Here is a 12924-nt window from a genome sequence, read left to right as displayed (position 1 = left end):
AGAGAGGAAGGGGGAAGGACCGTTTCCTGTTTACTGCGATATGACTAACGAAGGAGGTATAACATGGTCTTATGTACTGCGCTATTCCAGATAAGTCCATACCTCGCCTATGGGCGATGGTTCTTAAGCATCATTCTCAGGGGGGGACACATTTTTCTATTCGACATTGTACTTCGGTTATGCATTAATGTTTTATACTATAAGTATTATATTTAATCTTGCGCACTGCTGATGCAGAGACGCTTTACTTTGAAATAACAAGGGCTTACGATGAACCCCCCTTTCCGAAATACGTTAAAATGGCATATTTCGTCGTTTGAATATGTTCTGGTGCCGAAAATACCCATTTTAAAAGTTTCTGGGAAAAATTATCTGTTCCTTTTTCTTTTTTTTTCCCAGCCAACAGTGGTTAGGCATTTTAGCAAATGAATAATTGCCGGTATAACCGGACGGGACGATTTTTTTCCAAAGCAACCGCTCCAGTGCCCCCCAAAATTTTCCCAGCACAACTATTTCGACTCCACAAATTTGCCAGCAGAACCATTCGGGATGATTTTTTCCCAACAACCGAGGGGTCTAACATCTTCCCAGCCAGCAAAAAACGGGCTGCAGAACATATATTTTGCGGAACAGATCCGTATTGTGCCCTTGAAATTACTTCTAACTGTGAGTTCCATCCGGATGAGGATTTGGAAATTACGGTATGGCTATGGATTGATTTGCACTTATCATGCATATCAACTTTGTTTTGATATATTCTAGGAGGGTGGATGATGACGCTGAATCTGACATACGAAGCTTCGCGGGCTGCCTTCACCCCCGAGGAATCCATTCGCTCTTTGTCGAAGTTCAGAGATGGGTATATGGGTGAGATTACAGTTAAAACAAACGCCAGTACCTGCATTTGTAGATAGACGAAACTCTTGTCAACCTGTATTTATTTCAATATTTTCTGATTTGTGCGCTCTCCGGAAATTGACAAAACATGTAGTATTTATATAGCGCGAGTTTCAGCAACATATTGTTATCATGTCCATCATGAGATCATAACAAGACCACTAAACTGACAAACAAACATCAGCCCATACTAGCACTTTTTATTGGTTGTTTCGTCCAAAGGAAAGTTGATCTCAAAGTTGTATAACGTTTTGATACCCGATCTTTGTTACACTTGATATACTTTATCGATATAATGTTATTACGAATTTTGACCGTGCATGTAATGAGCTTGGGCCGCCTGTGGTAATGATACTTGGTTGCCGCCAAGTTGGACTCTTTACATGTTTGCGTTGTTACTTGGTATTGGGGCTTAAAGCCGCATTATCACCAGTTTACTTCCGGAGGTCCGACGGAAACTTCAACCGTTATAAGACAAAAGAATCTATTTGAATCCGAGATATTTAACAGACCATCCGCTCTAAATTATCAATCAGATCCTCAAATAACCTTCCAATCGACACACTGCTTTCAATAATTTGAAATATTTTTCGCGTTTTATTCCGTTAAAACTCATCCGATATTGTTACGTAATCGTCCGGAAGTAAACTGGTGACAATGCGGCTTTAAATTCAGCCCGAGTGTCAGGCCCGTTTATCGTTCCCTATTAAGTATATACCGGGAAGAGCTAAAAAGATGAGGCGGCCGGCGTCCCGTCTAGTATTTGTGTCAGGCGTAGTTTTATTTTTCCTCCGACTTTTTAAAAATAAAATTGCCAGATACTCGGGCTACTTTAAATTCAGCGCCGGCCAATCATGAGAAGGCTATAGCCTCCAATATTAACAGCCGGAAGTGATAATCGGCAAAATCAATGTTAACCCTTAAGGGATATGGCACTTTATGTGTTGTCAACAGCATTTCTTACCCCTTAGAGATATATATTATTAGGTGTGTTCAAAGCACATTTCTAAAACTAGGATAGCACTCAAGACAAACATAGTGCTCCTAAATTTTGTTGCGGTCCTTTTTCAAAAATCACCACATCTCCTTATTATGACCCTTAGGAGTGCTGTGATCTGCTATCATCCACTGTTGTGCGTGAAGTAACTTTTAAAATCGCGTGGACTTACACTCAAACAACACGCGCAAAAACGCGCAGACTACACGCGCATAAACGCGCCATTTCGCAGTGTAAAATGTCATACCTCTGAGCATCACTGGATAGGCTAGCGCATTCTTATATTGTCAATCTACTACATTTCAAAACTTAAACTAGAACCCTTCTAGTTTAAGCGATCTGTCTCGCAATGGTGTCTTTAATAACTGAAAGAACATCCACCAAGTCTTTAACTAATAATCTTATGATTAAAGGTATAACATCCAAGGCAATGGGACTGCTGCAGAGTTTGACCTCCTTCACACAAATGCGATTCGTTTGCCACAAGCAAGCAGTTGGCCGTACCCTGCACATAGTCACCACCCCGGACAGCAAGGGAAAAGCCGTCGTGGACTACTTCTCCGCCAAAACAGACATCCTACCTTCTGCATGTAGATCCTTCACCGAGGGCACCGGGAACAACGCGTTGTTAACTGGGCGCTGCCACAGATGGGGAAGAGACTCGAGCGGTGCCGCATTTGTCGGTCTCTGGGGGCATGCCTCTTTACCAAACCAGGTCTGGAGGATGTATGATCACACGATGTATGAGGCAACCATGTACCATTGGGTTTTTAAGAATGGGAGGCATGATTGCGACGACACAGGAAGTGCCAAAACAGATGGAGATTTTTGGAAGATATTTATTCGCTGATTTTAAGTAAATTGAAAGAGCCATTCTCATTTTGCTATACTAAATGTCAACACGATGTGTAGATTGTGTTGCTGTTATTAGTCTGGTTTACTTACCCAAATGAGAGAGTATGTTATTGCTAGCAAGGCTGTTTCTTTGTTCTTTGTTTCACTATTAATTGTCATGATGATGATGATGGTGATGATTATCACCAACTAGAATACACTGTCGTTTTTATATTTTCTTCCCAATAAATATTGTTTTGCCCTGTACTGATATTCATTCTTCTCCGTGTTCTATAGCAGTGCAAAGAGTATGCTGTAGAGTATGCTATCGCGCGGGTACTCCACTTATTTTGGGGTAGTGGTGTGCCACCGAGGTCTCCAAAACCTGACCGTATCAGAGGCCAAAAATCCATGATTTTTATACCCTACCTACGGATAAAATTACCCTTTCGCACTTTGCAATATTCCAAACGCAAGGCAGCTACGAGGCGATATCGAAAGCCTTGCAGGCCCGTACCCAGGATTTTTCTTGGAAGGTGCGAAATTCAAAAATATTTTTTTTCGGGGGGGGGGGGGGGGTTTCTCTGATTCTCTGATAAAAATATAACCACCTCCGAAGGCACAAAGAAGGATTTTTTTAATACCTTTTCAGTATCTCCACGTGACTTTTATTGTCGGATTTGGCTACGTACAAGAGTGATCCATGTTGAGGCCACATTTGCAATAAACTATCCGATATCTCATGAAAGAAACATCGTATGGCATCAAAACTTGGTAGGTGTCATGAAGGTGTCAAGGGGGTGCAACAAGATGGTCACGTGATATGTGACATTTGCCATGGAGTCATTAAAAATAAATATAAACAAAAAAACATAAAACGTGATGTATGACGTAATTGACGACGACATCGAAATAATCATATCTCAAGTTAAAACATCGTCTGACATCCAAACTCGGAAGATATCATGTAGCTTAGATAGGCAGATCGAAGAGATAGATCACGTAATGTGCGACTTCATCGATAGCGTCACAAGCAGTCATAAAGCTTTATATTAAAATTATCAAAGTTCTGTTTTGGAGCTCTGCTTTAAGGCAGTGCATAAAGTTATCAGATAAACAAGAAGAATTTGATTTCTCTAAGAGACAAGGAAGAGGTAGCGACAGAATTTATCAAAATGACGTCAACGATTATGCAAACTCAAGTCGATAAGGCAAACATCAAGGATCATATGTTATACCGTAAAAGAAAGACTAATATTGCTTGACAACAAAATGCATATTCAGTCATATCATGATAAAAACAAGGGCAATTTCGATAATTAATGATAATCAACTATTATTCTCACAATCAATGTGCTCCCCAAATTAATAGTAATTACAAATATTTCTTAATAACGTAACAATCATTTAAACTCAATAATAATAAAAAGACGCCTTATTATGTTGTAAGTATGATAGCAGGTGATTACAATCAGTAACGAGTGTCCATCTGGCATTACATACGCGCCCATCTATCTCGGGCGAAAAATTATTTTTTGACACATACACAAGGCATCACAATGCACGCCCTTCTAGACCGACAAAAAACTAAGCGTTTGCACTCGACCTACTGTGTGGTGGATCTTAAAATAATATTTTTTTCGCCCAATAGATGGGCGCGTATATATCGGGGTTCCACTGTATCAATAACATAAATTACTCTCAGTCATCGATGACGTCACATATTACGTGACCATCTCGTTGCACCCCCCTTGACACCTATATGACACCTACCAAGTTTGGTTGTCGTACGATGTTTTTTTCATGAGATATCAGAAAGTTTATTACAAATGTGGCCTACCTTATTACAAATGTGGCCGTTATAACAAATGTGGCCGTTATAACAAATGTGGCAGGTTATTACATATGTGGCCTCAACAATTAGATTATAATTTATAGTTTTGTCTACAAATAGCACGTCTAGTAAGTCCACAAAAAGTGGACTTTCGGCAGTTGTGGGGGGGGGGGGGGGGGGGGCTGCGTTCGTTGTGGGTACGGGCCTGCCTTGGTTTAGGTTGTGAAATCGCAAAACAACGCAAGACGACGCAAACAATTCGGCAGTTGTGTGTGTGTGTGTGTGGGTGGGTGGGGGGGGGGGGGGGGGGGGGTGCGTTCGATGTCGGTACGGGCCTGCCTTGGTTTATTCTGTGAAATCCTTTGACGACGCAAACAACACCGTCAAGCCTAATACTGATAACAAAGTGTGACTTTTTTCAACACTTGTCAAACCACTGCAGGTTATGTTTACAATAACTGATAATTGAATCTCCAGTGCTATTGTTTACAAGGGTGGTCCAATAAGTCGTGATTGAAGCGGTAATTCACTTTAAATCAAATGATGTTTAAATAAATTGTCTTTTTCGCTTAATGAGGCAATGTGTGCATTGGGCAGCCATACTGAAAACTTTCCCACTCTATCAGAGACCTAACAAAAAAAAAAAAAAGATACCCTACCATAGACCGACAAGCGAAAAAAAGATACCCTATTGTAGACCACAAGAGCCGAAAAACCCTATATGAGGTAGAACCCCTCCCCCCCCCCCCCCCCCCCCCCCCCCCCAGGGCTTCAAAGGGCACGGTAAAACGACCGGACGCTCGATCTGAACATGAGCCTACTATAAGCATCATGAAAGCAAATGATATAGTGAATCAAGTAGACTATCGTAATTGCTTGAAGCTGGTTCATCTTTTTATTATGGGTATCAGATTCTTACCCATATCATACAGGGGGAAGGGGGCGGGAGAAAAGAATATCATACAGGGGGAAGGGGGCGGGAGAAAAGAAAAAAGGAGGGGGTAGAGGTGAGGGGGGGGGGGGGTTATTATGTGTGCTATTTTATCCTATTTGGTGCATCCAATTAATGATGTCCTGGTATAATCTGTAGGTAGTGAGACCTTTGAGGATACATATATCGCGCTATATTTTACGCTATTCTATTTGGTAGACCCAATTATAAAAAGTCCTGGTTCTTGCTTTCCTGAGAGCTTTACGGATATATCAATGCTGTGCATTTCTGTTTGGTGGATCCAATTAGTTAAGTCCTGGTACTAGGGCGGCTAAGAGCTTTAGGGATATGCCACGTTGTTACTTACTATATATCCTATTTGGTGCTGGACCCAGTCCTGTACATGGATACCTGAATGCCCAAGGCACCATGCCCCCCCCCCCCCCCCCCCCTCCTGGTGTATCAAGGAGAATAATGTATTTATTATTTGCTGTATTTACGAGATTGTTGTTTCTACCTTTGTTCTGATTACGTAATCATCGTAATTACGTATCATTAGCGTTGATAGCGTAATCATCATTACGTATCATTATTTATTCACTCCATAGCGTTGAGTTTTTCACTTGATGCCTTCCAGCAAACTACTTACGAGGGTTAATTTCAACCAAATAGTTAGCTAATTGATGAGTTAGGCATGTGCTTGCATTTAATGTCTTAATCTTTAATTAATTTGTAATTTTTTCAAATTGCATTGTATCTGATTGCATCTAATGTCTTGATCTTTAAGGGTCTTTCAATCAAGAATCAATGTGTCGTAACCCGCAATGATTCATAGGTGACGTATAAATGACTCTATCCCGGTGTACGATAGCCATGTGAATGTTTATTACTCTATCCCGGTGTACGATAGTCATGTGAATGTTTGTGACTCTATCCCGGTGTACGATAGCCATGTGAATGTTTGTGACTCTATCCCGGTGTACGATAGCCATGTGAATGTTTGTGACTCTATCCCGGTGTACGATAGCCATGTGAATGTTTCTGACTCTATCCCGGTGTACGATAGCCATGTGAATGCTTGTGACTCTATCCCGGTGTACGATAGCCATGTGAATGTTTGTGACTCTATCCCGGTGTACGATAGCCATGTGAATGTTTGTGACTCTATCCCGGTGTACGATAGCCATGTGAATGTTTGTGACTCTATCCCGGTGTACGATAGCCATGTGAATGTTTATGACTCTATCCCGGTGTACGATAGCCATGTGAATGCTTGTGACTCTATCCCGGTGTACGATAGCCATGTGAATTTATGATTCTATCCCGGTGTACGATAGCCATGTGAATGTTTGTGACTCCATCCCGGTGTACGATAGCCATGTGAATGTTTATGACTCTATCCCGGTGTACGATAGCCATGTGAAAGTTTCTGACTCTATCCCGGTGTACGATAGCCATGTGAATGTTTGTGACTCTATCCCGGTGTACGATAGCCATGTGAATGTTTGTGACTCTATCCCGGTTTACGATAGCCATGTGAATGTTTGTGACTCTATCCCGGTGTACGATAGCCATGTGAATGTTTATGACTCTATCCCGGTGTACGATAGCCATGTGAATGTTTGTAACTCTATCCCGGTGTACGATAGCCATGTGAATGTTTATGACTCTATCCCGGTGTACGATAGCCATGTGAATGTTTATGACTCTATCCCGGTGTACGATAGCCATGTGAATGTTTATCACTCTATCCCGGTGTACGATAGCCATGTGAATGTTTGTGACTCTATCCCGGTATACGATAGCCATGTGAATGTTTATGACTCTATCCCGGTGTACGATAGCCATGTGAATGTTTATGACTCTATCCCGGTGTACGATAGCCATGTGAATGTTTGTAACTCTATCCCGGTGTACGATAGCCATGTGAATGTTTATGACTCTATCCCGGTGTACGATAGCCATGTGAATGTTTGTGACTCTATCCCGGTGTACGATAGCCATGTAAATGTTTGTGACTCTATCCCGGTGTACGATAGCCATGTGAATGTTTATGACTCTATCCCGGTGTACGATAGCCATGTGAATGTTTATGACTCTATCCCGGTGTACGATAGCCATGTGAATGTTTATGACTCTATCCCGGTGTACGATAGCCATGTGAATGTTTGTAACTCTATCCCGGTGTACGATAGCCATGTGAATGTTTATGACTCTATCCCGGTGTACGATAGCCATGTGAATGTTTGTGACTCTATCCCGGTGTACGATAGCCATGTGAATGTTTGTGACTCTATCCCGGTGTACGATAGCCATGTGAATGCTTGTGACTCTATCCCGGTGTACGATAGCCATGTGAATGTTTATGACTCTATCCCGGTGTACGATAGCCATGTGAATGTTTGTGACTCTATCCCGGTGTACGATAGCCATGTGAATGTTTGTGACTCTATCCCGGTGTACGATAGCCATGTGAATGTTTGTGACTCTATCCCGGTGTACGATAGCCATGTGAATGTTTGTGACTCTATCCCGGTGTACGATAGCCATGTGAATGTTTGTGACTCTATCCCGGTGTACGATAGCCATGTGAATGTTTGTGACTCTATCCCGGTGTACGATAGCCATGTGAATGTTTGTGACTCTATCCCGGTGTACGATAGCCATGTGAATGTTTATGACTCTATCCCGGTGTACGATAGCCATGTGAATGTTTGTTACTCTATCCCGGTGTACGATAGCCATGTGAATGTTTATGACTCTATCCCGGTGTACGATAGCCATGTGAATGTTTGTGACTCTATCCCGGTGTACGATAGCCATGTGAATGTTTGTGACTCTATCCCGGTGTACGATAGCCATGTGACTGTTTGTAACTCTATCCCGGTGTACGATAGCCAAGTGAATGTTTATGACTCTATCCCGGTGTACGATAGCCATGTGAATGTTTGTGACTCTATCCCGGTGTACGATAGTCATGTGAATGTTTGTGACTCTATCCCGGTGTACGATAGCCATGTGAATGTTTATGACTCTATCCCGGTGTACAATAGCCATGTGAATGTTTGTGACTCTATCCCGGTGTACGATAGCCATGTGAATGTTTGTGACTCTATCCCGGTGTACGATAGCCATGTGAATGTTTATGACTCTATCCCGGTGTACGATAGCCATGTGAATGTTTATTACTCTATCCCGGTGTACGATAGCCATGTGAATGTTTATGACTCTATCCCGGTGTACGATAGCCATGTGAATGTTTATGACTCTATCCCGGTGTACGATAGCCATGTGAATGTTTGTGACTCTATCCCGGTGTACGATAGCCATGTGAATGTTTATGACTCTATCCCGGTGTACGATAGCCATGTGAATGTTTATGACTCTATCCCGGTGTACGATAGCCATGTGAATGTTTGTGACTCTATCCCGGTGTACGATAGCCATGTAAATGTTTGTGACTCTATCCCGGTGTACGATAGCCATGTGAATGTTTATGACTCTATCCCGGTGTACGATAGCCATGTGAATGTTTATAGGCAAATAAACAAGAACACTGCAACTTTCCAAAATTGGTTTTGTTTACTCGTATTTTCTCTTTTATTTGATATCCATGAAGCACTGCGGGCTATGATAGATGGATTTTTCGGGGGAAACTTTAGTAAAAATAGGTGTAAACATACATCCTAAATGGTGGATCACTAGTGTTGGTCTCTGACCCACTATAGCAAAGAATGTTTGTCTTATCGAAGTGTGATTACACTGCAGCTCCTATCAAGTTTACAGGTCTTCATAAATGTGACATACCCAACAATACGGGACATGCGCTAAGAGATCACGTGACCTTTTTGGGTGGCAAATTCAAAACAAAATTATCACAAAAATGACTGCGCCCGTCACACGAGAGAACGACGAAAAAACAATTATTTTAATAAAACTAAACCCTTTCTGAAAAAAACAAAACTGTTATTTTTCGCTGTTATTTTGCCGCTAAAAGGCTGAGCGCGCCCTAGTTTACACCAAAACACTCATATGATCTCACGTGCTCTCATTCAACTGATCTCCTATTGGAAAATCAAGACATTACTTTATGGTAATAAAAGAGTATTAGTCAAGGGAATTCAAAAAGCGAAAAAAAAGGAATTTTAGCTTAACTGTCGACGTCTGGCACATACCAACATATACAAGATGTCCGGCCTTTTTTTAAACGTTCGCGCCTTTTTAACCTAATACAGTTTTTGCATGCACAAATATGGTAGTTTACGTTCGCAAAGCTTTGCTGAAATAACTCCCCAGGCACTCACGGCCAGGAAATCCTGAGACTCTTGGTGAGCTGGCGCCCAGTTGAGGTACGTCAAATGAGGAGTGCCAGGATATGTGGACCGGTAAAGCCCCGCGGTAGCTCTGTCATTTCCTCCAAACCAGGCCTTTTGGATTAGCGTACCAACCGCGGTCGCATCTGAAAAACAATTGTATTGAATAATAATAATATTATTATTATTATAAACCGAAAACGCCGAATAAGTTTGGACGGAAGGCGTCGTAACGGAGGAAAAACCCCGTTTTCAAAAACCTTCGGATGCGTGGGGACTGGGTGTGGATGTTCTGTCTTAAATGATTAGAATGCCTCTAAGAAATATGACCTCATCTTTGCCCAACGCCTTGTTGTACACCAGAAATTGACTCATGCGACCGTTGTACTTCAGGAGGTTGGGCCGACCCTTGTTCAGTCGCACATCGCGCATTCTGTAGTGTCTTACACCGCTGGCCACTACCTCTCCGTCTTGGTAGATGACACTTCTTCTCGTGTCACGATTAAAGGTTGCTACCGCATGCACCCACATGCTTAACGGCAAGACCCTGAAACCACATAAATAAACAGTAACATTGTGACGTTTGGAAAAGACCCTCGGCTGCAGCTTTGTAACAGTCTCCTTCGCAGCCGTCGTGATCTTTGTCACGCAAGTCACGTGGTCTCTGTCACGCAACCAGTCTTTTGTCGTTTACCACAGGCGACATGCGCTAAGAGATCACGTGACTGTTTGGGTGGCAAACTAGCACACGCTCAGGCTTTTAGTGGCAAAATACAGCAACAAAAGCAAGCCAGAAAGTTTTCTTTTTCAAAAAGGGATTATTTGTGTTGAAAGATTTTATTTTTTCGTCGTTCTCTGGCGTGACGGGCGCAGTCATTTCTATGTTTATTATATTTGGCTTGAATTCGCCACCCAAAATGTCAAGTGATTTCTAAGCGCAAGTCCCGTGTTATCCATGCAAACGCACGCACCCTCTTGTTTGTACTTGGTGTTACCTTCAAGCCTGTAGAAGCAGACCAGAAAAATCGGCCTCAAAATATTGGGGGAGAGGGGGGTGTTACAGAAACATTAGGAAAATACTGGGGGCGCAGCCACGCCCCTATTGGTCTCTTATAATTTACGGAAAATATTTGAGGGGAGGCACGTTAAAGAAACATAAAATACTTGGGCGCAGCCACGCCCACACTGGTCCCTTATAATTTATGAAAATATTGTAGGATGCATACGTTCCTGAAAATTTAGATAAGTCTGAATCGTTTTAAAAATTCTAGATCCAGCTTGAAACTGTTGTTTATGTTTTTATATAAATACTGAAAAATCTAGACAATTATAGCTTTCACATTTTATTTTACTTTATGCTTTAGCGATATCGTTAAATAAATGAAGTTGTTCATTTATTTAAGATGGGTGAAAATATAAAGCAGTTCAAGCAGATTTCCCCACAGAAATGTGTGCTTTGGTGCTTTTTGTCAGGTTTTTCACGACGGAAACCTTATGCTTTTGGGATGACATCTAAACATAGACCAGAAGACCGCAGTAGACTGTATTTTTATAAAGTGATTAAAAGATTAACGGAGAAGGTTATGTGGCTTTGTTTAGAGGCTAAAAAGCCGCATTGTCACCAGTTTACTTCCGGAGGTCCGACGGAAACCTCAACCGTTAAAAGACAAAAGAATCTATTAGAATCCGAGATATTAAACATGCCATCCACTTAGTTTTGTTGTCACAAAAAGATCAAGTTCAAAATAAGTTCTTAAACTCACATTGTCACCAGTTTACTTCCGAAGGGCAAACAGAAACCTCAACTTATAAGACAAAAGAATCTATGAGAATCCCGCTATTAAACAGGCCATCCGCTCTAAATTATCAATCCCATCCTCAAAGAAACTTCCAATAGACACACTGCTTTCTATATTTTGAAATATTTTTCGTGTTTTCCGTTAAAAATCATCGGAGATTCTTACGTAATCGACCGGAAGTAAACTGGTTACAATGCGGCTTAAAGAGTGAGACAAAGAGCGCACGTTCTCAAGCATTCCCGAAGGCGAATTCACCAATCATAGGAGCAAATAGCGGGGGCTAGTTCAATGGATTTTAGCTCCCATTGCATTTCTTCGGCAATTTGAGCCTTCCTCTCCCTCCCCCACCGCATAAATCCGCCCCCAACGACATATAGGTACGCACGTGACATGCTGGTCCGATCCATCGAGTCTGAAGTACGCGATAGGCTCCGGCAAACTTGGTGGCAGCTCTAAAAAGGAGGTATCCCATGAGTTATTAATTGCAGCAAAAAATAAAATGATCAATCCATAATAGTTCGGTACTAACCTTTGGGGAAGACCACTTTGGCAATGAAGTCATTAACAAGTTTGTCATCAATCGGCGCGAGTGGCGCGCCGCGAGAAGCACACATCGCCTTCGCATCCTCCCAGCTTTGTGGCTCCCTGACCAAATAGAAGACATGCGAGCCGAACTGGTACTTGTCGCTATTGGGCAATGCTAAAGGTAAACGTAGCGTTACATGCTATTCGCAGGCGGGTACACAGGGAGATGCGCAGGGTGGCGGCCAAAAAGTAGGTCATTTCTTATTAAGAAATCAAATTTTATGCTCTTTCATATGATTCCTATTACTGCACCCCCCCCCCCCCCCCCCCAGACGTTTTGGGTGAGTATTGCCGAAGGGAATTGAAGTTTTGGGATATAAGGGGCGAATCTGAACATTTTATCTGGATTCACCTTCACATAGCGGTCCGCCAAATCCTATAAAGCATTCGCAGCGGTGCATGTTAGGTAATTCGCCGGGGTAGCAGTTGGCATTGGTAACACAAGGATTGCTGGAGCAGCCATTCCTTTAAGATGACCACAGCAAACATATCAGTACACAGAGGATACACTTCATAAACTAAAACGGTTATCTTTCATCTAAGAGTCTTATTTCTCAGATGGAGAGATAAGCAGGACAAGAGAGAGCACAGTTCTTCTTGCATTCGCTTGGATCAGTTTCATTCACGATCTCAATCACACGATAAATCAACGATCGATTTGTCATCGGAAGGGCGAAGGACAGCGCTCGGCATTGTGCATCTGCGCCATAATCACATTGATGAATAACTCGATT

General features: G+C 42.1%; 2 protein-coding genes across 2 annotated transcripts in view; one reads left to right on the top strand and one right to left on the bottom strand.

Moving 5' to 3' along the window:
- The window catches only part of LOC5506103, a 6679-nt gene extending 3842 nt beyond the window's left edge, over positions 1-2837 (top strand). The window contains exons 4-6 of the mRNA XM_048720308.1: positions 7-56; positions 763-867; positions 2308-2837. Coding sequence (XP_048576265.1) covers positions 7-56; positions 763-867; positions 2308-2744 — 592 coding nt within the window. The 3' untranslated portion in view covers positions 2745-2837. The remainder of the gene's footprint in view (positions 1-6; positions 57-762; positions 868-2307) is intronic.
- Positions 2838-9056: 6219 nt separating this feature from the next.
- Positions 9057-12654, bottom strand: LOC125557373. The gene is made up of 5 exons (XM_048719918.1): positions 12543-12654; positions 12135-12305; positions 11991-12057; positions 10137-10353; positions 9057-9952 (listed from the first exon to the last, which is right to left on the bottom strand). Exons 1-5 carry the CDS (start codon positions 12589-12591, stop codon positions 9929-9931), a joined length of 528 nt encoding a protein of 175 aa, XP_048575875.1. The 5' UTR covers positions 12592-12654; the 3' UTR covers positions 9057-9928.
- Positions 12655-12924: the final 270 nt, after the last annotated feature.

Source organism: Nematostella vectensis, chromosome 12 (genome assembly GCF_932526225.1).
Source record: "Nematostella vectensis chromosome 12, jaNemVect1.1, whole genome shotgun sequence".
Lineage (NCBI taxonomy): Eukaryota > Metazoa > Cnidaria > Anthozoa > Actiniaria > Edwardsiidae > Nematostella > Nematostella vectensis.
The sequence above is the reverse complement of the archived record's forward strand: the minus strand, read 5'-3'. Positions and strand labels throughout refer to the sequence as shown.